This window comes from Engraulis encrasicolus, chromosome 20, assembly GCF_034702125.1.
Source record: "Engraulis encrasicolus isolate BLACKSEA-1 chromosome 20, IST_EnEncr_1.0, whole genome shotgun sequence".
NCBI classification, from domain to species: domain Eukaryota; kingdom Metazoa; phylum Chordata; class Actinopteri; order Clupeiformes; family Engraulidae; genus Engraulis; species Engraulis encrasicolus.
In genome coordinates, this window is record NC_085876.1 from 33,694,371 (window position 1) to 33,721,756 (window position 27,386).

A 27,386-nucleotide genomic window follows, 5' to 3' on the forward strand; every position below is an offset into this window, starting at 1 on the left:
GAGAATTGTTGGAACGAAATAACAGAAATATGCCAGGATTTGTGTTATTTGTTTGTGACATCTGGATCCATGTATGAGTGTCTGTTCTCCACATTGCCTCCTCTCTGAGTAACATGCTGCTGCTGCTTCTCTCTCTCTCTCTGTCTCTCTCTCTCTCTCTCTCTCTCCAGCAGCTCTGTGGAGAACAGCCCTGAGAAGATCAAGAGGAAGGTAAGGTGGTCCTTAGAACCACATTAAAGAAACACACACACACACACACACACACACACACACACACACACACACACACACACACACACACACACACACACACTAGGGGTGCGTTTGGCTAGGAGGGAGCCCTCCGGTGGCGATACAGTTTAATCAGTATATTCAGTTTTACATAATGCATGTCACCTCAGGTGTGCCGTCCACACTTGGAGCAGACACCCAGTCAAGAAGACAGTGCTGCCCCCTGCTGACCATAGTACATCAGCAGTCTTACAATATTACAGGATGCCATTAGATGCAAAAAGGACTTTCCGTAGGGGGCAGAATAGGAAGCTAGATGCACTGAGGAAAACAGGGTAGGCAATAGTGGACCAGTTAACGCAAACAGGGCACAGACCAATGTTCGCGATAATGTTTATAATCTTGAGAGTGTAAATTCTCCATACTGTTGTTGCCATAATTTCCATGTCTCATTACCTAATGCATTTTGTGTTCAGCAGTTTCTTTTTTACATGGGCCATTTTGTCTTCCTCCTCCTCTTCCTCCTCCTATTACTTGTTAGTGTTCCCTTACCTACCATTTTAGTTCACACCATTCGCCGGCGTGGGCGATCGATATTAATACCAAATGTGCACATTACAGAACTGCTTGAGTCAGCAGCTTGGAGACGTGCCATGGTTTTCAAGCGGCATTTAGTATATATTTCTTCAGGCAGTCCGTTAGACCAGGATGAATTATGATTCATACCCATTAAACTGGATTGTGATTGTAAAATGTGATTATTTTATTATTTCTAGGCAATTCTGCAGAAATACGTTTTTATCACACACATAAGGCCAATGAAGTTCCATGATGTTTAGACAGTGTGAAATGTAATCTTTTGGATTTTCTAGCATTACAACTAACTTTGGAAAAAAAGTTCATATTTGGTGTTTGGCAAGCAGGACTTAATGGCAAAAGAGAAATGGCACGTGGTTATTGACTACTGCTCAATGCGATAGCCACATATGTAGCAATGAAACAGGGGCAGCGGGCAGCAAGCAGTAGCCCATTCTGGGTAGAGGAGCTAACAGCAGTACAAGATACGAGAAACACATTTTTGTCACCTGTAGTTTTCCGCCAGTTGACAGCTTTAATTTATTCAGCGTATGTTTCTACTATGACTTGAGTTCAGTGTGGAAAAGCAGGAAATCCTGAAGCCTGTTTGTGCAGCTTCCCCTGAAGGAAAAGACATTTCAGTGCCGTGCCGACAAAATGACAAATGCTGACATGTCTGTTCTCTCTCACTCCCTCTCTCTCTCATTCTCTCTCTCTCTCTCTCTCTCTCTCTCTCTCTCTCTCTCTCTCTCTCTCTCTCTCTCTCGTGCGCGCGCCTGCCTCAGCCAGCTTGTTTACAAGGGCCTAGCCTGCAGAACAGGCCTTGTCAGCTTGGTGTCTTTGATGGGTGCCGAGGCTGGCAGATGTAACAGCACATATCTCTCTCTCTCTCTCTCTCTCTCTCTCTTTCTCTCTTTCTCTCTCTCTCTCTCTCTCTCTCTCCACCCCCCCTTCCCCATCTCTATCTTCCTCCAGAGAGGTGCATGCATCAGCTGAAAAGGAAAAACACTACTCCACTAACATGTGATTTCTTTCCATTTTAATGGAACACACACATAAAGTACATGCCTATGTGATTTTACATGGAAAGGCACAGGAATGTGCTGATACATGCAGACACAGACACACAAAGAGTGGTCAGCATTCTCATAGCTATCAGTATTCAGAGTCCAAGTGTGCTTGAGGTTCTATGCATGGTCCCAGCAGTCTTTGTGTCACCCAATTGAACATTTCTGTTTTATTAGGTGGGTTCATATTTTCACCATGTCAATTCTATTATGAATGACCAAAGCTTGCACATCAGTGTTTAAAAAATCAAGTCATAGTGTTTTCGTACATCCACAGTGGCGGAATTCACTGTATTTGGGCGTATTTTGTGCATGAGGTGTAATATCATGTTAGCTTTTTTTACTTCAATCGCAACATCAGTTGAAAAGCCAAATGAATGCACCACCAGCGGCTTGTGCGCTTTGTTAAAAAAAACTCAGCACAATCTCAGAGGTATTTGCCATGCAGACTTTTCCTAATTAAGAGTGTCAAGTGTTTTGAAGGCTTACTTTCTTTGAGGGAGAGAATGTGCTTATATGGTAGATGTGCTGAGTGTGTTTGTTCCTGTTCTCTGTTTGTGTTTCCTGTAGGTGTCCGCGCTGAATGATGACCTCAGCGGGAGCAGCAGTGGCTCTGTAGAGGTCAGTGGACCAATGGCAGAGACACCATTGGCAAAGCTCAAGCTCACTAGCCAATCACATTCAGATCCCATGGTGTCTGGCAAATCACACCCAGAGCCAATTCATTGCATACGCTCATAAAAGTATTGCAGTCATTTATTTACAGTTATGTATTCGTCATTTTATTGCATACATTTTGCACAGAAATGATGCCATGTGTCAGCCGTATGGTACCACTCACGTCACATGCATTGACATCATTCCTTCGGGATCTATTAAACCTTTTTGGCTACTTACATCAGCTAATAAAGATGCATTTTGTTGTTTAGTGCTATATCAAAGATTTTCTTAGTTCTTCCCAATAGACCGTCTCTGGTTATAGCTCAATGTACAGAATGTTGTACATAAAGTTAAATAGCTTATCTTGTTATGACTCATTTAACTGCCTTTGATTTGCTCACATTCATCATTTACTTACCGGTACATATTTACTGCATTTTCACATGAATAAACTGTTTAAGGTGCACTGTAATATGTTTTATTAGTTTATTTCCAGAATTCAGGCTACCCATTCACAAATGTAAAATTTTTCATCAATATTTAACACCTTAAACACTTAGTGGTTTCTTTTGCCTTAAGACATGTAAAAGTTTTTATCTTTTACCTGACATGTTTCGACATATAACAGATAAAAACAGATAAAAACTTTTACATGTCTTAAGGCAAAAGAAACCACTAAGTGTTTAAGTTAAACAGTTAGACATAATGAACTTAATTCATAAAATATACCACCACCATGAAATTCTAATTCTTCATTATGACTGGGAAAATTGTTCTTTTCATACATGAAAAGCGGGATCTGCTCCATTGTCCGCCATTTGCCATTTTCAATGTCCTGAAATAGACATTTGTGACTGCAAAACATACTGTGCTTTGGCCATACTAGTACCGGTAAATATTAGTTTATTATTTAGTCAATATACATGAAATTCATGAACCTGCTCTGACCACAATCCTACACAGTGCACCTTTAAGTAACTTTATTTTGATAGTCTACCCACAAACATTCTTACAGGGGCTGTGTGGAAATGCAGTTTCATGTTGTTTATTGTTATTAACTGATAATTACCGTAATCAACGAATCTACTGTAATTAACCAGTATCAATAGTTCAGCATAAGTAGAAACTCTATAGAGCCAACGTTGACATGATTCCACACTTCATCCTCTTAGATCAGGGGTGCTCAATACGTTGATCGCGGTCGACCAGTCGATCGTGAAGGCAGTATTGGTAGATCGTAGGACATTTAAAAAAATTAAAAAGTTCCCTGATACCCAGAATCTGACAGGCTAACTCCAGGCGTCTACACTGTAAATACCATAAACACAACGACGTCTTCAGATAAGGAGGATAACTGTCAAGCGCCACACTCAACAAACTCTTCATAAGTCATAACATCGGAGCACAAAAAATAGGACAGCACGAGACGTTTGCAGATACCGTACGCTATATGTTCAGTTAGTACAGGCAGCGTCACCGCTCAAAAGAAACAGCCAGAGTGATCAAAAACAGGCGTAATTTACAGTAGGCCTAAATAAGGTCTGTATGAGGCTGTTATTCACAGCAGATTCACCTTTCATTATTGATGAGTATTCACAGAAATAAATTCTCATATTGTGTTAAAATTGCATTTCTAACAGCTGTATTTTTAAATTTTCTCGGGGGAGAAACCCCTGAACCTCCAGTAGATCATTTTCACACACCTATTTCAATAAATAGCTCACATGTTGGAAAAAGTCTGAGCACCCCTGTCTTAGATGCATAGAATCATCATGGTCCTCTATTCTTTCACTCTTTTTATGTCTTAATCATTCACTTTCTGACTCTCTGCACTAGTGGTTTCAACAATTGATTCGGCAACGCATCGCAATGCGGAGCAGGACAATTCAATAATCGATTGGGCAAATGGCATAATAAATGCTGTATATCTTTTCAAGTTTCAATTCATTTCTAGTTTAAAATTAAGTGAAACGACTGCAAGGCATTGAACACTGCAGGACTGATACACACCACAGCCAATAAAATGTTGTTCCCTATCTGTCTGCTTGCACTGCCTCATGACTGATGAAAAATTTGCCCTGCTTTCAGTTGAAATATAATGCATTGCAATGCACCGTAGAATTGGATTAAATCCAATTCGTTATCTCCCAGATTGTAATCGAATCGAATCGTTAGGGCAGGTCTAATGCACACCACTACTCTGCACTGCACTGACTTAATTCAATTTTAAACACCCACACACATACACTCTGACTCCTCTGTCTCACCCTGTCACCTCTACCCCCTAACCCCAAGGCCGGCCCTGTTGACTAACTGTTAGATTGATTGATGTGTGTTCTCGCTTCCTTCTCATAACTTTATTATTGCTTGAGCTTGCACTAACCACCAGCTTCCTATTTTCTGTTCTTCTTCTCATGCTGCGCACATGGTAGAGTCTGGATATGATTGATGACGAGGTAAGATGCGGATCCAGTGGCTGTTTTGTTACTTCTCTAAAATGTTGTTAGCCAACCTCTGCTACCTTTAACTGCTAGTCGTGCTGGCTATTGACAAATAGTTTGCTTTGGTTATAAAGCGTCTGCCAAATGCAATGCACTGTGATGCAGTGTTCTGCTAGCAGCATTGTTGTAGTATTGTATGGTACATTGTTATTTAGTAGTGTTAATGTGTGGTATGTATGTGATATTATGATATTACAGTCTACAGTTACACACAAAGTGTCAGTCCTATGGATGTGCGAGTTTTGTGAATTATCATTTCTCATACCATCTTCTGTTGATTTAGTACTGTATGCTGGATTTGCATATTATTATGCAAACAACTACTATTCCAGTCTTACAGTCTGTAATGGAATGTCTTGAATGTTCTAGTGCCATCACATGATGAAACGTTTCGCCATAACGAATGTTAATTAGTATTTCTTCCTCAAATGTACTAGTAATTAATGAACGGTTGTGAATGTTTCTTCATCAATTGTCAGGTCCTGGATGATGGTCAATCGGGGAAGCCTCAGCACTGGCAGAACCAGAGCGTCCCCAACTGGAGCTGTCAGCAGGTGGGCCGCTGGCTGGCTGGGCTGGGCCTGGACAAGTACATCCCGCAATTCACTGCCAAGAACGTGGACGGAGAACAGCTGCTAACACTGGACAGCAGTGCCCTAAAGGTAAGGCAGAGAGAGAGAGAGAGAGAGAGAGCACACACTCACACACATGCTTGTTCTGACCCCACAACAGCTGGGTGTGGAGTCTCCATCAGACCCATTGTATCTGTATGTAATACACCGCATATCGCTACTTTTTCTACTATTATGTGTTTATTTTTACCTCACAGGAGCTGGGCGTGGACTCCCCGTCGGACCGCGGTCTGATGAAGAAGAAGTTGAAGGACCTGAGGGCCCTGATGGAGAAGGCCAGACGCAACCGGCAGAAGCTGGAGAAGCAGCGCGATAAGCTGCGGCGCAGGGAGATGGAGCAGCTCCAGAAGCAGGCGCAGGCGCAGATGCAGACACTGACGCAGGCACAGCGCAGCCGCAACAGCTCCTCCCAGCCAGCAGAGGGAGCTGCTGACTAAGAGAAGCTCAAGCTTTGAAAAAAAACTGAATGAAGAAGCTCTGTGGTTCGATTCAAAAACGTTTTTTTTTCGAAAAGGAAAGAAAAGTGCTTCTTTATTCATTTATTTTTCAAGATGGGAGCCGCAGACTAACCAGCTGCAGTAAGACTCACCGCAGCCTGAGACGCTGAGAGGGTAGGAAGAAAGGAAGCCAGGAAAGAACTACTTGTTTGATCACCCTATTCCTGCGACTCGACTAGATACTTTTTTTTGTAATAATTAGGGCTTGGTTTCCACATTTCGAGGGCTTGGTTGAGATGGTTGGAGATACATTTAGAGGAAGGGGCCAGGAACTACAAAGGAGGGTGAGGAAGAAAAGAAGAAAGTGGAGAGGAAATATGGAAGACAGCATGGAAACCTCTATGCAGTGGACCTGAAGTGGACCTCCTTTGCCCTTCTCCTCCTCACTAGAACGCTACTGTATCTCTCCACCACCCCCGAAGTTGTTGACATTGACCTTTGACCTCGTAGGGGCATGTTCACACTAAACAGGGCTTCCTTCTTCTGGATACGAAGAGTACATCCAGTTGCTCATTACAGGAGGCTGTAGTTGGCTAGCGAACTGCCACCTGTAAACACCAAGAGAAACCTAACACAATCAGGACCTCATCTCATCTCATCTCAACGTGTCCTATTATGTGTCTCGTTTTTTTTTCACCCGCGCATCTTTCCAAGTAGCAACCGTGTTGAAATATTGTTTTCTCCCCCCTAATTTATTTCTCATTTTTCTTAGATCAGTGTATATTTATTGACATGCTCAGCACCTGTAACTGATTTCATGTCCATACAGTGCATCATATCAGCTTGAAGTCTACCTGTAACAGTTGTCTATTAGCTTCATGACAAGCACCTTTTAGGCAAACTGACCGTGTATATACACAAAATGAAACAAGATGAAAAAATATATATATATACTGTATACACAATGTATACACAATGTCTAATGTGCCATTTTCTACGACTACACAGGTGTAGGTACATCTGATGCAGACCAATGGTTTTTCTGAGGTCCTTCATGGGGTGTTGTTTTTTTTGTACAGTACAGAGCACGCTGAAGCTTTTAGCGCTAGCAGAACAAGGAGCCATGGTGTGCTGCATTGCGTGTCCACTGATTAAAGCCAATCTAACTGTGATGTAGTGTGCTAGAGTATGGTAGAGGCTGATTTTAAGCCTGCCTCGCACCCCAAAACGTGGACTGAGGACTTTTGTTCGACATTCGATTTTTCAAGATTTCGAGGCTGATCAAGCATTGCTGGTCCACTTGACTCATGAACTTAAATAATAACGTAAAAAAAGACATTGATTTTGCAAAGTGTTAGCATTGCTGGAGGGTCTCTTTGCACGGTCCTCCACAGACAAAACTAACATAATGTATGATTTGATGTGCAGTTGTTGATTATGATGATGATGATGTAAGTAACCTCTGCAAAATAATGCACCTACCTAACTGTTCCTGTTGTGTTCAAAGGCTCTGCACATCACCTTCCACACCAGGGGTCGCACTTTCTGAAGCCAAACCAAGTGATTCCAGTAACAACATGCGCTGTTGCAGCAGCCTGTTTTAGCAATTTCTGACAGTGATACGGTAAAAAAAATCGACCTTTTTGGTGACGTTGACTTTCCCTTTTTTTACCCAAGTCAACAGTATCATGTATGGAGCCATTGTCCATCATTTCTGAAGACTTAGTATACTGTCATTTCTATTGGCAGTTTTAGCCTAATGTTGCCAACAAAGACAGACAGACAAACAAACAACCCAAAACCATGGAGTATGAATACTACTTTGGATTGCTTGACAATATACGTAGGATTCTAAACCAATAGAATTTTGGAAGTACATTGTGACACGTTTGTGTTGAAGCTGGTGTCTGGAGACCTTTTAACAGCTGTGGAATCACACAATGCATAAAATGTTGGACTGGCTACTCAAGTTCAAATCATAACTTAAAACGGACAAAAACTGCTGTACTCACAATTTAGAAAAACAAAAACCTTCCATGGATGAATGACCTGTGCTGCTTCTACTTCACTGCTACTTTCCCACTGTCCTTGTCCCTGAAATATCTCTTAATTCAAACTCTGTTAGATCCAAGAGCTGCCTTTTTTAAGAAAAAAAGAGAAGAGATGTGAAAAAAAGATTTTTCAGTAGAGATTTTACTTGAACCTAGCCATGTTCCTCAGAGCGTGAGAATGCGTTCCTAGTTCACTCCAGATGTTTCCCCTACTCCTGAGCGGTCCACAAATGTGCACTTACTATACAAACCACATGTACATAGCCCTCATAGGATTATCCCCTCTTACCAGAGGTGCATTTCTCAAAACCATAGTTGGTAACTAAGTTAGCTGCTTTGTTGTTTGCAATGCAGTTTCCCATTGGCAACTACCCTTGCTAACTGGCTAACAACTACGCTTTCGAGAAACACACCCGGTAAGGTTTATTTAGAAAAAAAAACCTCCTCCTCATTGACATTGATGTGCTTTGTTTCATGTCAGTTATAATGCAAGGATATTACAGTGATATTACACATAACACAAACTGAAAACAACACAGTGTACAGTAACATAACACTTCCTAAAGAATACCAGAGATACCAGATGTTTTTTTATTACAGAATATTCTATACACTGGAATGATCTATAACGGGCCTCCCTCATCTAGCGTAGGCTATAGATTAATAATGTGTACATACACTGCAATATATTCAGATGAAACTGTATTATGCATAATGGGTACATGATCAATGCAGTCCCCCTTTTTACTTTTCAGGTAATAATGATTAAAAACCATGCGTTCGGGATTTTTATTCGAGGATTCAGAGGTTTTAAATTGGCGGTATATATTTCTAGACTTTTTTGTATATTAGCTGCACTTTTGAGTAACACAGAGGACATGATGTAAAGATCCCTCTCACATGTGTGTCATGTAGTGTTTACTGTAGGTTATGGAGTGGCCATACCTCATCAATGTTACGTCCATACAACAGTAGACAGTCGCTATTTGGGATACCAAGTTATCGCACTATAGTTCCTCAAAAGGCCCTAATCATTATAGCTATTCTTTATTCCTATTGGTAATTTATTTTAGATTGATATTTTGATTAAAGTTGCAAAAAAAATCATCTTATACGTTGACAGGAAGTATTTAACATTATGTTCCTATGTTATGCCAAAAAATGATTTCAAGGTTCATATTTTCAATATGAAACTATGATTATTATGAGAAGGCTTCTGTTTTAGACTCAATGTGAGATTAAAACAGAAAGTATCTTGAGTTACAAGTACCAACTTACTAGCACCCTCTCCCTTGTCCAAAACTGTGATGGCCATTTTATCTAAGCTAACTTCTACAAACCGACGACGCCTCCTCGCTATACTAAACGGAACCCTCACATAGCCCTCGTATACGGTAGCCCTGTCTACCTGAGGGACAGACAACACTACTGACTATTAACCCCTTCAGTTCCTCCATCTTTTTTATTTCACTCCACAAAGCTTAGGCTTACAGCAATACAGCACTTACCGCAAGCCAGTAGTATTTTATTTTCTCTATACTGTACTTAAGTAAGACGAGAGAGAGAGAGCGACCGAGAGAGAGCGAAAGAGAGAGAGATGATGATAATGATGATGGCATTTTTTGCTAGTGTGTTTGTATTTATTTATATAAGAGGGTATACCGAACTTGCAATTGCTGCTGTCTACGACTGTCTTGGTCGTGAGGATAATCACTGGTTCTGAGCAGGGTGTTTTGGAGGTTGGGGGTAGTGGGTCTATATGGTATTGAGCAGGGTGTTTTGGAGTGTGGGGGTAACAGGTCTGTCATAGACCTATCGCAGAGCTATTAGAGTACTGTACAAAACAGTATTTGTGTATTATTTTTTGTTTTGAGTTGGGTTTCTTTTGTTTTTTTGTGTTTGTTTCATTTCTTTTTTTTATTTTCTCATGCTCTTACACTACAGAGGCATCAAAATGGCAGCTATAGTATTCGTCACTCACACTGGAAAGACTGTACCTGATGCTGTCATTTGAGCTTTTTCTTTTCTGTTATTTTTTGCTCTTGTTTTTCTCCTTTCATTTTTTTCTTGTTTTCATTTCAATTTTAATTATTCTCTGTTTCCTTAATAATTATTTTTCCCCTGATGGTGAATTTCTAAAAGTCAGTGGGAAATGTGAGCCGTGCTGTACAGTCTGTCTGTCAGTCTGAAGCGCAACTATAGCATGTTGCTCAAGATTGCAAGAAAAAAAATAATGTTGATGATGATCATTTAAAAACAGCCTGTTGAACAGTTTGATTTATTATTATGATTTATTTTCTTTCCTTCTGTCTTTCTTTCTTCCATTTTTGTCTCAACTGCATGAAGGAATCCCAGGTGCCATGTTTTTCCTCCTGGCTTTGTCCCCAGAGCCACGTCCATGCCCCCAGCCCCGCCCCACCCCTTCTTCCTCATTTTCTATTTTGTGAACGTGAGACGGAGGATCAACCCCCTCCCCCTCCCCCACCCTTCCCCTCCCCACTCCCCCGTCCCCTTTTTGTTTCTGCAAGGCCTTATGCTGCCTTATGTTGCCCTGTACTGAGTCTGTGTATATACACCTCCTTCCAGATGACATTGCAGTCAAAGAAATACAATGAAACTTCATTCCAGACCACGACTCCAATCTGTGTCTTTTGTGCTTTCGGATCCGTTTTTACTTAACAACTTTAACTTGAGGTCACCACTGTCAGACCTTTGACACGCATCCATGCATGCATGCACACACGCACACGCACACGCACACACACACACACACACACACACACACACACACTTGTATTTGCATCTTTGTGAGGACCTTCCAATGACTCTCATTATAACAAAACTAGTGAATGCTAAAATTGTGCCCTTACCAAAATCCCTTTTTGCACTTTCAGTTTTCTCACCAACGACAAAGCAACTGAGAAAAACATGTTCAATGGCTGTGAGGACTGATCAAAATGTCCTCACAATCACAAATGTCCTCACGGTAGAGGGTAAATGTCAAGTTGTAGTCCTCACAATGGTGTTTTAACACACACACACACACACACACACACACACACACACACACACACACACACACACACACACACACACACACACACACACACAAAACGTGGCATTGCATTATCCAACACTACAAATATGAAACTCCTCCACTTAATTTGTACAATATTCTTGGAAAGAAAATGGGTTACATAATGATGACTAAACAGCCTTATTTTCCAAATAACATTACAAACATTCCTAAGTTGTTATTGGCAAGAGAATGCTCCACTGACAAGTGGAATGTGTGCCATCCAAACAGCTCGTCTGAGTGACCCATATCTGTAGCATACCCAGAACAACCAGCTAAGAAAGTGGGGCAGTCCTACTATTATTATTTTCTTTTCCGTGTGACTGCAAGCATCTGGCCAGCTAAATATATACTGTACGTCTTCTAGCCGGCTGCACACCTTGTTTACGGGTGTATGGGGACACTGGATGTGTGTGCGTAGTGTCTACGTAGTATCCTTGTTAACGTCATACCTACGGGTATGCCTGTGGGTTTGACCATGGCTCCAGCTGCACCCCCTACACTTGTGCACAAGCTATAAATAGCGATCCTAATTTTGTCTTCAGGTGGAGGGGGTGTAAGTTCCCCCTATCCATGCCTCCGAGAGCCTCTGTGGGTGTAGTGTAAGTGTGTGTGTGTGTGTGTCTGCATGCGCACGTGTGTGTGTGTGAGAGAGAGAGACAGAAAGAGGCAGACAGCCAGACCGTGTGTGTGTACATGTGGAGCAAGTAGTTTTGTGTAAGCAAGATTCACACCGTGTGTGCTAAGTGTGTGTGAGACAGGCTGTATACCGACTAGACCGTCCTGTGTGTGTGTGTGTGTGTGTGTGTGTCTGAGAGAGAGGTCGAGTCGAGTGGCATGGTTACCCTGCAGTCACCCACCATGCGATCATGGGTCTCCTCTTCTCCCATGAATGTGACAATGACAGTGCGGTGACACGGAGAGGAGCGTCGTCCATGGAGGAGGAGGAGACAGGGTCCTCCAGGGAGAGGGAGAGGGTGTCAAGGCAGGAGGCCCTGAGGAGACAGAAGGCCCAATTCCTCAAGGCACTGCAGGAGAACGACGCCCAGGAGTTGAAGAGACTCCTCCACACCACCACCATCGACCTCGACACCGTCTTCGAAGTGGAGGACCAGAATATGGTGCTGGCCTCCTATAAGCAAGGTAAGGTAGACAAGCAAGGGGATGGAGACATTACATTATATTGTGTGCGTTCCAATATGTGACCTTGCATCTTCCACTTGTGCTTGTGGCCTCGTATCAGGAAGTAATGCGTTGTGATGACATCACTGACAACAGCATTATATTTCAATGTCTCGCAAAAGCTCAATTGTTATGTCATTTTCTCATTTGCAAACTGGATGGTGACTGAAGTATAGTCCCCCAAAAATTGTTGTGGCTAGGCTGGCAGCGGGGCATCGTAATTGTTTTCTCCACGTAGGCGGGGCATCAGCAAAAAGTGAGGCCACAAGCACAAGTGGAGGATGCAAGGTTGCATATTGGAACGCACGCATTAATGCATTATATTGCACTTAGCTGACGTCTTTATGCAAAGCAACTGACAGTCATTGACAGGGTATTGGATACAGTCCCTGGAGCAGTGTGAGGTTAGGCTCCTTGCTCAAGGGCACTTTCAGCCATGGATGGAGGAGTGTGCACTCAAGGACAACACATTTGCTGTGTGTGCTCAGGAACAACACATTTTGTGTCAAGTGTTACCGGGTGAATACACCGGCCGCGACGACATTCAAGCGACAGAAAATCGCTTCTTTGCAGCAAGAGCGATACGAGCAGCGAATGAAGCGACTAGAGTATGTCCGTCAAAAGCAGAATGCAAGCGTTCTAACACTGGAGGAGGAAGAGAACTTGCACATCAAGAGTTGCCGATGCAGGAAAAGAGTTTAAAGTTGTTCAATTCCTCCTCCTGTGTTCTACAATTCCCATTGGCTGTGGCGGATGTCGCCGATCCGCGTCATAGCTAATTTGCATAATATTCCCAGGAGTTCAACAACAAACTGTCGCTCTCGTCACGCAAATCGCCTCCAGTCGCCCGAATCGCTTTTGTCGCACGTCTCAATACAAAGTCAATTACTTCCGTCGGTCGCCTCGCTTAGGTCGCGACCTCGCTCAAGTCACGGCCGGTGTATTCATACGGTTAGATGTGTCGTATGTGTGTAAGTAAGCAAGGAGTAATAATCGTGTAATAATAAGACATCAATGAAGTCATATTCAAGCCACATTCCTGATTTTTTGATGAACAAATGTTAGTACATTTGGCTATGTTCTAAATTTAAAATGAATTTATAATAGGAATAATTAATGTGCAATTTAACCCAAAACACGTCAGTTATTTTAACTGAATAATAGGCTTACATATGTTGTGTGTCACATTCCACACATTATGTGTTAAAACCATCTTAACACAATGCATGTGTGTGACACATTTCTTCTTAGAGTGTAGACAAACACAGGATTGTAGACAAGCAGGTAGACGAGCAAGGGACGTTAGACAAGCAAGGTAAAAATTGACGAGCAAGGGGATGTAGACAAGCAGGGCTGGATTAACGTACAGCAGGGGTATTCAATTATATTTCAACGAGGGCCATTTCTTCAAATTCCTCCCAGTAAAGGGGCCAAACTATATGTATGTATTATGGTTGCCGACTGTCAATGAAAAAAATATGGGAGACTTCATTGAAGTGGAGGGTTTGGGGGGAAATTTAGCATTTCTTAGATGTAATTTCCTGCATTTTAACGTCCCGTGTCCCGTTTCAGCATGATAACGGAGCCCATACTTTTATCTCTAAATTCCAAAAAACGATTCTGTATTTGAAGGGGCTTGTGGGGGGGCAGAACCTTGCTGTCCAAGGGCCGCATCTGGCCCCAGGGCCGCCATTTTAATAGCCCTGACGTACAGGCTAGATATGGCTGCAGTCTAGGGGCCCCCACCTGCCAGGGGGCCTACGGTTGGTCAAAGGTGTAGGGGGAAATAAAACAGAAATTGCATAATTGTGTCATGGTGTTGAAAAAATCATTTGCAATGACGAGTAGAGGTTTAAGTAAGGGATAATTGACGACATGGCGTGCAGACAAGAAAAATAATGCACACTGAGGTGGTGATGTAGGTACAGTGGACCTGACGAAGCACAAAAAAAATGTGTTCTCTGAAATAATTAAACAACAGCAAAATTAAGTCCACCAGTGTGCAGTGATTTTTCTGTCCATGTTGACATGGACATTGACCTTGATCTATCCTGGGTCACATGCATGCCAAACTGTCTAGCTCAGATCTTGCGTGTCAAATTGTGGCAACTCAGTGCTTTTGTGAAAGAGGACGTGAAACATGTTGCACAATGGCCTTTTCGTGTCCAGCAAGATAGCATAGTTTTACTTAGCTTAGTCTGAGGTCACAACAGTGGTGATTATCTGCGCTGGAAGATACTGTACAGTACTTAGATTTTTCTTACAGTATGTTTCAGATATGTAAAAAAAAAAAAAATGGACTGAGTGCTGACTGTGCCGAAAGATGTTGTGCATACATAGTCCCCGAGATAGTATGGTGCACAGGGCTGATAGTATTCAGGCTCCATGCCTGATTTCAGGCTTGACAGAGTTTGCAAAAATAAAAGCATTGATAATAATTAGCCATTAAGTTATTCTTATCTCAGAAAGTGTTACAGGTTTAGGGTTTTCTTCTACTATCAGGCTTGAATAATGGTCATACACAGGTTATTAAATGTTTGAATAATGTGTCAAAATAGGCCTACATTACGTCACTATGCAGTATCTTGTCGTCGTCGTTAAAGCAGGGAAAAAAGTTTCATCACCCCTGGGTGCATTTAATGTTGTCATTGGACAGTAACTTTGCAACATCATAGCACCTTTCATATGGAGCCAAAGTTCAGTGCATGTCAGCCAGTTTCAAAGTAATGCTTTTGAGACTGTGGCCCAGGGCTTTTGTAAAAGTTGGACAGGGAACAGTTTCCACGAGGTTCTTTTGCAGTGTTGTAAAGCTTTCACTGCAGGCTTATGAATAGGGCACAGGAGTACATGAAGCTGCTGGTTTCTTACAAGAGACACACTATTTCATGGCAGAGTTGCAGATAGTTTGAGCTAAGTGACAAGCAACACTTTTGTGAGACTTGCATGCTGCTACATGCAAACATACTCACAAGTCTTACAATAGAGTTCTTCAGTAACGCGGAAGCATGTAGTAGATTGTAGTCTTTCATGTTAGCATTTAAGGACTTCCTGGTTCGTATCGGCTTCCGGCCTCCATTGGGAATGAATAGGGGCCAGTTTCAAATAAGCTCCGAGTGCAAGCACGCGCTTAGCGAACCCCCGCAAACTGTCGAGGGTGTTAAAAAAAGGCTGTAGGTATGACATGGTTGATCATTTTGTGTCAAACTTCGACATAAATACGATGTTGCGTCCATATGCTAAACCCGGAAACTTTTGGCGACTACAGAAGCGGCGCCTGTATCTAACGTCATGTACGTGCGGAGGGTTGTACCCATGGCAACCAAAGGAAAGCATGTAGTTCGGAAGTTTTAATGATCAGAAAGGGGTTAGCAATATTGAATTATAATCGTCATGATTTAACATGATGATACGATCCGTTCCACTAATGAGAAAGGGATGCGGGGACACGCTAATGTTCCTTGTTGGCGTGCAACTTATATTTTTGCCAAACCTGAATCTCTATGGCGTGTTGCAATGTAAAAAAATCGCCATAGAACCGGAAGTCCAAACGCCGCATACAAGTTGACGTCAACGCTGAAGAACTCTATTGGCATACAAAACTATTCCTGGTCCGTATGATAAGGGGGGGGTGCTTTTGTTAATGCCACAGAGCTCTAAGTGTGTGTGTGTGTGTGTGTGTGTGTGTGTGTGTGTGTGTGTGTGTGTGTGTGTGTGTGTGTGTGTGTGTGTGTGTGTGTGTGTGTGTGTGTGTGTGTGTGTGTGTGTGTGTGTGTGTACACGTCCGTGCGTGTGTGCGCGCGTGTGTGCGCGCGCACATGTTTGCGTGCATGCATGCGTGTGTGTGTATAAATACAGTAGTTTGCAACATCTCTGCAGAACTGCATGGATTCAAGAACAGCACTCATTCTGTGCCTATGTAGTGTTAATTCAACACTTAGAGAGTACTCTGGGACCAAAAACATGCTGAAACACGTTAACTCGACTCTCTAGGTGTTGAATTAACAGAGCATATTTATTGTGTAGCTATTGTAAGGTCACCTTTTGCATCATGACATGTTTTTGACTTTGTACTCTCTCAGGTTAAGCATCCACATATTACTTAATATAAGTGGGTCAGTTGTGTTAAATTGCAACAAGTCTTTAGGGAGAACTTGACATGACATTCTCAGGGTTACACGTTTACCATTACATTACATGGAGTGCAAAACACTACAAACAGTGGGAGAGGGCTGTACACAGTAGAAAATGGGGTGTATGGGGCAGTGTTGCCAGATTGGGCTGTTTCCCGCCCAATTGGGCTGCTTAGGATTGCCTTGTGCGGTAAAAATGGCATTTAGCAGAAAAACCCGCCCAGTTTTTGCCATAGAAATCAATTGAATTGGGCGGGATTTTGTGCTTCTAGGCGGGTTTTGAGCATTTTTTGGGCTGGAAATCATCAGCCTCATCTGGCAACCCTGTGTATGGGGCGTAATGTTTTGTAAATCCACATTGAGTATTTACAGCACTGTGTGTGTCAAGTCGCTCTAACATTGGAGTCGAATGACAGTGTACATTCCTTTTTTCTTGCTGTAATATGTAGGCCTACATACTATTGAGTAGAATTAGCTGTTTTAGAATTACACGTAGAGGAGTAGGGTAGAATTAGCTACATGTTACCCTAACCATAGAGTCACATGAACACTACATCTTGAGTGAGACCAAATTATATTTACATGTAAAATCAGCTAATTTCAACTCTTGAAGAGTTATGTCAACACTGGTATTGTTAGTTTGTAAGTGAGTAGGTGGGTGATGGGAATCATCCACTTGTGAATGACACACATTTCAATTCTACGCACTTTGGCGCATACGTCATGAATGTCAGCTGCCAGCAATTGGTCACCACTCATTTCAAACCAGAGCTGAGCTTAGCCTACTCCCTCCACCTAAGCGCTCCGGGGCATAAAGGATTCAGACCAAAAATGAATTACTAAGTAATTGATGTGGTCTGGTATAACCAGGCTAGTAACTCATACCCTGTATCTAAATAACTGTAAGCCACTTTGGATAAAAGTGTCAGCTAAGAATAATGGAATGGAATCATCTTGTCTCTTAGGCTACTGGTTGCCCGGCTACAAGCTGGAGAAGTCGTGGGCGATGGGTATCCACGTGTGCATGATGTACAACTCTCTGGAGTGTGCATTGTTGCTGCTGGAGAGAGGCGCGTCCCTAAACCGCATGCCCAATGGCAAGACGCCGCTACACGTGGCCTGCGAGGTGTCCCATGGCGACTGCGTAGCTCTGCTTCTGGAACATGGCGCCAAGACAGACCGCGTCTCCCTCAGCGGTCACGTCGCCCTCCATTACTGCATCACCAAGCAGTCACTGGACTGCGCCAGGCATCTCTTACTCAAAGGTAGAGAGATGTGGTGTGGTGTGGTGTACAATAATAAAGTGTGGTGTGGTGTACAATAATAAAGTGTGGTGTGGTGTGGTGTGGTGTGCAATAATATAATGTGGTGTGGTGTGGTGTGGTGTAGTGTGCTCTAATATAGTATCGTGTGGCGCAGTTTAGTGTGGTAGAGTGGAGCAGAGTAAATATTATTTATTGATTGGTGTGGTGTAGTGTGATGTGGTTTAGTGTGGTGTGGTGTGGTGTAGTGTAGTGTTGTGTGGTGTGGTGTGGTATAATTTCCTGAATTTCCCCCTGGGGATTAATAAAGTTACTCTACTCTACTCTACATTAGTGTTGTGTGGTGTGCTATAATTTAGTGTGGTGTGGTGTGGTGTGGTGAATACAGAATACACAAGGCATTACACATATCATTTCACGTATAGAAATGTCCCGTTAACAGGTGCTGAGGTGAACTTTGTCAGCCAGAACAATGACGAGGACACACCACTACACACAGCCGCTCGCTTCGGCCTGGCGGAGATGGCGACCTTCTACCTGAGTCACGGCGCTGACATCAACAAGGGCAACGCTCGCATGGAGACGCCGCTCATCAGCGCAGCATACTGGGCCTTCTGCTCGCGAGAACAGATCTACAGCACTGACCACCATCTGGTGTGTATGGCAAGCCAAAGTGTTCACATTTATGTCTGGTTATTACCTCTGCCAAGGAGGTTATGTGCTTACCCGAGTTTGTGTGTTGGTTGGTTGGTTGGTCCGTTCGCTCCTAAAAGTTCGCAGCCTGCCAAAAGAGGGTGGAGGTGCCTTTGCTCTCTGGGCACATTTCTAGTTTTTAATGTATTTACAGTGAAAGATTCTTATTTGCACTTAATACTATATATACTTACATTATTATATACGCTTATTTGACATGTGCTGTACAGGTACGTTTTGATACATCAAATTACAAGTGTTTCCACTAGTTTTGTATCTCCTCTGTTTTAAGTCACTTTGCATCTGCTAAATGTAATGTGTAAATGGGGCAGCTGTGGCCTAATGGTAAGGGAGGTGGTCTTAAAGTGATACTGTCCCATTGTTGGAAATAATCTTTTTTACAACTCCCCTTGAGTTCAATAATAGGGGCTAACCTTTCTGCTGTACTTTCAACGGTTGTCTAATTATGACAGTGCAAATTTTACCTCCAAGCTAACAGTTAACATTGAGTCCTATGAGACCAGTTAGCCGTGAGCTGGTCTCATAGGACTCAATGTTAACTGCTAGCATGGAGGTAAAAATTTGCACTGCCATACTCCGAGAACGGTTGAAAGTAGAGGAGAATGGTAAAACCCTATTATTTAACTCAAGGGGAGGTGTAAAATAAGATTATTTCCAAAAATGGGACAGTATCACTTTAAGATCAGAGGGTTGCAGGTTTGAGTCCCACATTTACCCCAGTCCGTGGCTGAAGCGCCCTTAAGCAAGGCGCCTAATTCCATATGGCTACTAGATTGTAACCCTGTAAAGTAACAAAAGTCGCTTTGGATAATGATGTGAACGTAATTGCGTTACAAAATAGTTATTACCTCGGCCAAGGAGGTTATGTTTTCGTTCGCGTTGGTTTGTCTGTCTTGTCTGTCTGTTTTTTTGTTTGTCTGTCTGTCTGTCTGTCTGTTTTTCAGCAGGATCACTAAAAAACTTGTGATCGGATTTGGCTGAAACTTTGTGGAGTTGTTGGAAATGACAAAAAGGAACAAGTGATAAAATGTTGGTGGTGATCCGGATCACAAACCGGAACCAGGGCTTTTTGAAAGATTCTTCACCATTGCTATCATTGGTTTATCACTGATCCGTCACTGTCACTCACCAATGTTAAATGCTCAGTTTTTTTTTGACTTCAACACTTTACTGTTACTGGTCCATCACTGTTACTCGTCCTGTCTTGCACTTTGATGTCTGTCTGTAAATGTCAGTCCTGTGTATGTCTATGTCCTTTCATGGTATATAGAGAGAAACGCAATTTCAATTTCCTTGTATGACCTGTGCATATGAAGAAAATGACAATAAAAGCTGACTTGACTTGCTAGCGTACAAAAGATGACCCTAGTGACCGCAAATTGAATTGCGGGACAGGGCGAACGTTGACATTCCAGTTTCTAACTCCACAAAAAGAAGGCAAAAAGACTTAAAACAACAATTAGGTGGAACATAGTGAAATGTTCTAGCAAACAGCTTCCTTGGCGGAGGTCTGCACTCTCGGAGTGCATTTCTAATTATAGAATGTGAATTCTCTGGCTAAAAAAGCAATAAAGTGTGAATGCGTTGGCATGGCGTAGGTGTGTCGCATATTGCTAGACCATGGGGCCCAGCCGAACCTGAAGGAGGAGGACAAAAAGACAGCGCTCCACAAGGCGGCCTGGAACGCTGACCACGTCCTCATGGAGATGCTGCTGACTGCCGGGGCCGATGCCATGGCCATGGACGTCAACGGCTGCCCAGCCCTACAGTACATGATCAAGGTCACACAGGTGATTGTAGTATACAGTACCTGCTCAAAGTCACACAGGTGATTGTAGTATACAGTACCTGCTCAAAGTCACACAGGTGATTGTAGTATACAGTACCTGCTCAAAGTCACACAGGTGATTATACCTGCTCATGGTCACACGGGTGAAGTGCATTAACTGCACCAACATTGAAACAGAGAAAAAAGTTCTTTAAAGGGACACTGTGTGAGATTTTTAGTTGTTTATTTCCAGAATTCATGTTGCCCATTCACAGGAAATGGTCAAAAAAATGGTGCAGGAAATGGTCAAAAAAGGTACTGCAACTATGCTGCTCATTGAAACTGGGCTGCCTATTGCCAAATTTGATCTTTACATGAAAGTTTACTAAGTAATAAACACATATTTGTAGTATGGTCCAAGTACAGTCATTTTTGCAGATAAAAATGGCGATTTTTGGAAATTCAAAATGGCGGACCATGGAGAAGATCCCCCTTTTCATGTATGAAAAATGCAAATTTTCCAGTCATAATTAATACCTAGAATTTGATGCTGGTGGTAAGTATTCATGAAAAAGGTAACATTAGTGAATGGGCCGCATGAATTCTGGAAATAAACAACTAAAAATCTCACACAATGTCCCTTTAAGGAAGAAAAATCTGCATTCACAAACTGCGTCTCATTATTTATTTATATTACCACCATGTCCAAAAGCAAACGCGTTTCAGCTATCAAGCCTTCATCAGTGTGTGGTACCAGTACCTGTACCTGTACAGTATCTGATCAAGGTCACACAGGTGATTAGTATACAGTATCTGATCAAGGTCATACAGGTGATTTGTGTACAGTATCTGATCAAGGTCACACAGGTAATTTTATAAACTAACTTCTCAAAGTCGCACATATTTACAGTTTTTATTAGTAGGCTACACAATATGGTATACCTTGTGCAGTGGACACTTTTTCTCATTGTACTGCTGTATGTATAATGACGATGCAAATTTGCTTTCTATACTTTTGAATTGAAATCTATTGTATTGTATTGTATTGTATTCTGTTCTATTCAGGTTCGGCCAGCATCCATCCCTGAGGTGTGCTATCAGCTGTTATTGAACCATGGGTGCGCCCGAGTCTACCCGCTGCAGTTCCACAAGGTGAATTCACCTCCACACCCAACTCGTCAGGAGAGAACACTAAGGCCAAATCCCATTTCTAGTGTCTACCACTACCCCTACGCCTTCCCCTCGCCCCTCGCCTCTTCAAACGGAGCAGTAATAGCTAGACAGCTTAGACCCTTTTTAAGACCCGATACTTGAGTTTGTGATACAAGCACCAAAATTGACACAGATGACCCTTAGGTATTACTGTTTTCAAAAAATACACGGGCCACTTGAAATTCAAGATGGCTGCCCATTTTCCAAGATGGCCGCAATACAGATATGAATTAGCAACTGAAACAACTGTTCAACTGGTGATACAAGCACAGAAATTGTCATAGAATACTGTCATAGACAGTCCACTTGCAATTCAAGATGGGCGCCCATTTCGCAAGATGGCTACTTCACAGAACAGTAATGGATCCGGCGATAACTGAAACAATGGTTCAACGATATTGCTTGTAAAAACTCGGGTAGCAATTTTTAAAAGGACAACAGTGTTGCACAACCCTCACAATTCCTTCACGACTTCCATGCATTAGGTGGACATTGTAGTGATTGTCTTCATGTACGTTTCATGGAGAAAATGACCATTGGGACAATGTTAAACTTGCAACAATGCAACAAATATTACAACTCTACAGCTGTAAATTACAGCAAAATATGCTTATATTTGTGTGTTTTTGTGGATTCTGCCTTTTTTGTAAAGGCCTTTGCAATGCATTCAGGGAAATTGGTCTAAGTTACCCCTCTGTTTGAAGTCAGCCTCTGGAAAATATCTGTTTGAAGGGATAGAAAACCCTTACCCTTACCCCTACCCCTCTGTGTTAATGTGAATTGGGGCACCACTACCCCTACACGTGAACGTGCAAAACTGAGGGGAAGGGGAAAGGCGAAGAGCTAAGGGGTAAAATGGGATTCAGCAAAAAAGCCCGATTCGGACGGGATAAATATTACCTATGGACCCCTGGTAATTCGCAATTACCCCCGGACCCCTGTGATTTTTCGGGGCGCATTCGGACGGGATATATAAACGCCTGTTATTTACTCAATTCACAGACATTACAAGGGGGTGCAGACGGCGCGCCTATGTGAAATTACCCCAGGACGTCTGTGTTTCGCCGAATTACAGTCGGTAATTAGCGGCGGAATTATTACCTCTCAAATCGCGGACATGGCACATTCGCACAGGACTAAAAACTCAGACATTCTCCGTAGTTATTCTGAATTACCGGGGGTCCATAGGTAATAAAAGTCCCGTCCGAATTGGGCTAGAGTGTAAAATTATGACATGATGAAAACATGAACCACTAAGACAACATGAATAATGTCACAATGACTGCTTGTGTAAGCATTGGTGGGTGCCAAGTTGTCCTGTGACCTGGCCCCGAAAAGGGGGTTGGGCCAGGTACACACACACACAGCCAGGGTGGAGAAGAAAAATCTGCAACATAACAATATCAATGATGAATGTGTTCCTTATCATTAGGTACTACAGTCCTGTCATGAGTTCCCCAGGGCGGTGGAGGTCATGGTCAACTGCTACGAGCACATCAAGTCCACCAGGAAGTGGAAGACGGCCATCTCTGATGAATGCTACGAGGTACAGAGCAGTGATATGGTATTTTTACATGACATTACATTAACATTACATTACACTTTGCTGAGGCTTTTATCCAGTTATTTACAAGGTATTGGTTACAATCCCTGGAGTAATGTGGGGTTAGGTGCCTTGCTCAAGGGCAGGGAGGTATAGGCAGAGGTAAGGTCTTGAAATCTTGAACGTGATAGTTTGGTGATACTTTATTTTACACTTTCTCTTTTAGTGTAACTACATACATCAATATTGAATATTATATGCTTATAGAAGTACATACCTAATCCAGACCTTAAAGTGCATTGCAAATAGGCCATATTATGGTACTAACCTACCTACATGCTTTGTTAAGTTATACCTTTTACAAGGAAAATACTGTAATATGAAGTGTAACAGAGAACTTCCTTAGACTTAGTAAGAGATGGCTAAAGATGAAACGTACATGGAGCTATTTGATCTCTAACAGGACTATGTATAGTATATTGACACTCATGTTATATTATTTTACATTACATTGTACATATTTAGCTGATGCTTTCATCCAAAGCAACTTGGTATTGGGGTATTGGTTACAATCCTTTTAGCAGTGTGGGTAGGTGCCTTGCTCAATGGCACTTCAGCCATGGATGGGGGAGGGGAAAGATTAGGGATTGAACATGCAACCCTGTGATCTACAGTCCAACTCCCTAACTATTCCACCATGGCTGTTCCCTCCTCTCCCTACTCTACTGTTTTTGTTTGCTCTGTTGCAGAGACACAAGGACTTCTACGACTCCATGTTTGATGTGTGCTCCAACACCCCACGCAGGCTCACCCACCTCGCCCGCTGTGCCATCCGCGCCACGCTGCAGGAGAGGTGCCATCGTGGCATCCATCAGCTGGGCCTCCCGCCCCCCATCGTCAGATATGTCCTGCTGGAGCCTGAGGGAGTCGTATATTGAAACGCACGCACACACACACACACACGCACACACACAGACTTGCACGCACACGGACTCACATGCACAGGGATGTACGTAGTTTGAAGTTGTGGGCCCGGGACAAAGTGAAAGCGAAAGCCCATTGGGAAACTCCAACTCCCATTGTCATTGTGACACAGCACTCCACAGCACACAAGTGAACACTGCACACTGCACACAACGAAATTGCATTTATGCCTCACCCGTGCAAGGGGGCAGCCCTCAGTGGCGCCCAATGGGGAGCAGTGCGGTGGGACGGTACCATGCTCAGGGTACCTCAGTCATGGAGGAGGATGGGGGAGAGCACTGGTTGATTACTCCCCCCACCAACCTGGCGGGTCGGGAGTCGAACCGGCAACCTCTGGGATGCAAGTCTGACGCCCTAACCGCTCACCCATGACTGCCCAAAGTAATCTTAAAGGCCCCCACAATACATAAGATTGTAATGGGGACCCAAATCTGGGGTCCCTTTCTCCCTGGGCTTGATCTACTGACCCCCTTGTCCTTTCCTGTCGACTTCCCTGGCTCCTCGAATGCTCTGGGCCTCCTGATACACACATCCACATCATGACCAAAGACTGAAAACCCACCTGGGAAACTCCAACTCCCATCATCATTGTGACACTGCACACAACGAAATTGCCTTTATGCCTCACCCGTGCAAGGGGGCAGCCCCCAATGGCGTCCCAAGGGAGCAGTGCGGAGGTGGAAGGGGGAGAGCACTTCTTAATCGCTCCCTCCCCACCAACCTGCCAGGTCGGAAGTCAAATTGGCAACCGTTGGGCTACAAGTCTGACGCCCTAACTGGTTACCCATGACTAAGGGAGTTGTATAGTTCAGTGTTTCTCAACCTTTTTTTTAGGCGAGGCACCTTTCAATTCATGAACAATTTCAAGGCACCTCAAACCAACAAGCCATAACATGGCATCGCATCCGATACCACACAAGCTTAGAAAAGTAACACATTTGGAGACGTCACACGACCTACGTTCGAAGTTACAGCTGACTGGGGCAACCTGTATTTACTTTATTGTGCGTAAATGGCAGATGAAAGATTCCACTGACTAGCATTAACTTATCAATTTAGACAAATATGTATTATATTACAGAATTTATTCATCAGCCACGTTTCCGCGGCACCCCTAAGGGTGGCCCGCGGCACCCTAGGGTGCCCCGGCACCCCTGTTGAGAAACACTGGTATAGTTGCACACAGGCATAAAGTGTTGCTGCGTCAAATTGTGGGGGGCTCTAAAAGAAATCATCCTATGTTATGCCCCTGGGGGGATCCAGAGGACCTCCTAAATTATTGCCCTGCAGTTCCAGCCAACAATAATCACAACTTGCACTAATGTATCAAATGCAAAGGCAGAGATACGGAGTGGGAGTGAACTTAAAATGCTTCTTCAGCCTGTATCCAAAAAACCTCACCGCTGGATCTCTGCCAAGAAGTAAAAAGACACAGGGACGGATTATGATTTCATGGGCCCCTGGGTCAGACAACAAGAAAGGCCCGCCTCAGTGGGTTTTGCTAGTTCACATAACGATTTAGGATTTTAGGCCAGCCCAAGTGTGAGATTCTATGTTGTCAAGAAGGTGCAGGATTGTCTCCGACAAAACTTGAAAATACAGTTGATAAAAGTGTGGTTTTAATATACAGTATTATGAGAATGAAACTATAGAGGCTATTGCTTCAGGGCCGCCTGGACTCTTGGGCCCCTGGACCTGGGCCCGGTAGGCCCGTGCAGTAATCTGTGTCTACACCAGTCGTTCCCAAACTTTTTTCAGCTTTTTTCACCGGACCCTTAGTTTGGGAACTTAAAGAGGTATGCCACTATTTTGGGGCTTAATACAGTTAAAATCGTTGACTGGGGTTTATAAAGATGGTAAAGTGTCTTATTTTTCATGATAAGCGTTGTCTAAGACAAGTTAAAAGAGGGAGCATGTCGCTAAGCTAGTGAAAGTCAATGCATCCGTGTAGCATGCTTTTGAACGCTTAACATGAAAAATAAGACACTTTACCATCTTTATAAACCCCAGCCAACGATGTTAACTGTATTAAGCCCCAAAATAGTGCCATTTCCCTTTAATGGAAAATCTAGCAATATTAAGGGACAAAAAAAAGTCTAGGCTATTAATCTATTAACTCTATTAACCATTCAAGTGAATACAAGTCCCTTTTGTCCGCGAACCCCCTTCAGTACCTACGTGACTCCGCTAGGGGTCCTGACCCTCAGTTTGGGAACCGCTGATCTACACTGACAGGCTGCTGCAGAGGGAGCCAGGCTCAGCTGAACTGGGGTCCGTATCTCGAAAGCGTCTTTGCTAACGACGGTAGCAACGTCCTTCGTAAGAGCGACTCAACTCTCTCTCGACAGCGACGCTCACCACTGAATCCAAGGGAATGGTAAGACGGTCTTAAGACGGTCGTAAGACGGTTAGCAACGACAAGAATCGAGAAACGGACCCCTGAACAGCTGACTTCACACACACACACACACACACACAGATGCACAAAGGCATGGACAAATGACCTCACAGCAGCATCACCGGCTGATGGCTGAGGACTCACCTTTGCATGCAAAGACATACTGTGTGTGTGTGTGTGTGTGTGTGTGTGTGTGTGTGTGTGTGTGTGTGTGTGTGTGTGTGTGTGTGTGTGTGTGTGTGTGTGTGTGTGTGTGTGTGTGGCCCAGGCATACACAGGATGTTCTCCTCATTTCAAATGTTTTTCTCGTAGCTAATAAAACCAACATTTGTTACATGGGATTGATTAAACATGCATTTTATAATCTGTTGATATTCTCACTTCCTGACTTAGTTGTAGCTCCCTGCTTTAGAGACTGAAAACCCACCTGCAAATCCACTGCAAGTCTGCAAATCCACTGAAACTCCTACCAGTACTGACACTCACTAAGTTTACATGATGTTTTTAATTCTGAATTCATAATTCAGAATTAAATTCAGAATTAAATAGTTCCGTCAAGTTTACTTTGATCTTTCCTTTAATTCCGAATTAAGAGGTATTCATAGGTAATGAAGAAAACTGCACACCGATGAAGTCTCATTTAAGCCATTTTATTGCGTGACGTTTCGGGCACGTCACGCAATAAAATGGCTTAAATGGGAGTTCATCGGTGTGCGGTTTTCTTCATTACCTATGGATTAACTTTTTTTGAACCTGCACCCAAAGTGTTATGTTACTGTCAGTGTTGGGCAAGTTACTCAAAAACTGTAATGCATTACTGATTACATGTTACAGTCTTTTCAAAATAATCCCTTACACTACAATATTACTATATTTCAACAGTTAGACATTACACTTCTTTTGCATTACTTTAGTTACTTTAGCCAAAAGAACTGTCAGCCTAAATATGGATCTGGCAATTT

General features: G+C 43.0%; 2 protein-coding genes across 2 annotated transcripts in view; both read left to right on the top strand.

The window, feature by feature from the left end:
- ppp1r9a (protein phosphatase 1, regulatory subunit 9A) overlaps positions 1–6,845 on the top strand; it is a 75,215-nt gene extending 68,370 nt beyond the window's left edge. Inside the window, exons 15-19 of the mRNA XM_063185036.1 lie at positions 171–210; positions 2,445–2,495; positions 4,967–4,990; positions 5,515–5,697; positions 5,865–6,845. Coding sequence (XP_063041106.1) covers positions 171–210; positions 2,445–2,495; positions 4,967–4,990; positions 5,515–5,697; positions 5,865–6,104 — 538 coding nt within the window. The 3' untranslated portion in view covers positions 6,105–6,845. The remainder of the gene's footprint in view (positions 1–170; positions 211–2,444; positions 2,496–4,966; positions 4,991–5,514; positions 5,698–5,864) is intronic.
- Positions 6,846–11,846: 5,001 nt separating this feature from the next.
- Positions 11,847–25,843, top strand: asb4 (ankyrin repeat and SOCS box containing 4). The gene is made up of 7 exons (XM_063184911.1): positions 11,847–12,374; positions 17,509–17,808; positions 18,248–18,459; positions 20,118–20,309; positions 21,353–21,439; positions 22,932–23,045; positions 23,792–25,843. Exons 1-7 carry the CDS (start codon positions 12,101–12,103, stop codon positions 23,978–23,980), a joined length of 1,368 nt encoding a protein of 455 aa, XP_063040981.1. The 5' UTR covers positions 11,847–12,100; the 3' UTR covers positions 23,981–25,843.
- The last annotated feature ends 1,543 nt before the right edge of the window (positions 25,844–27,386 follow it).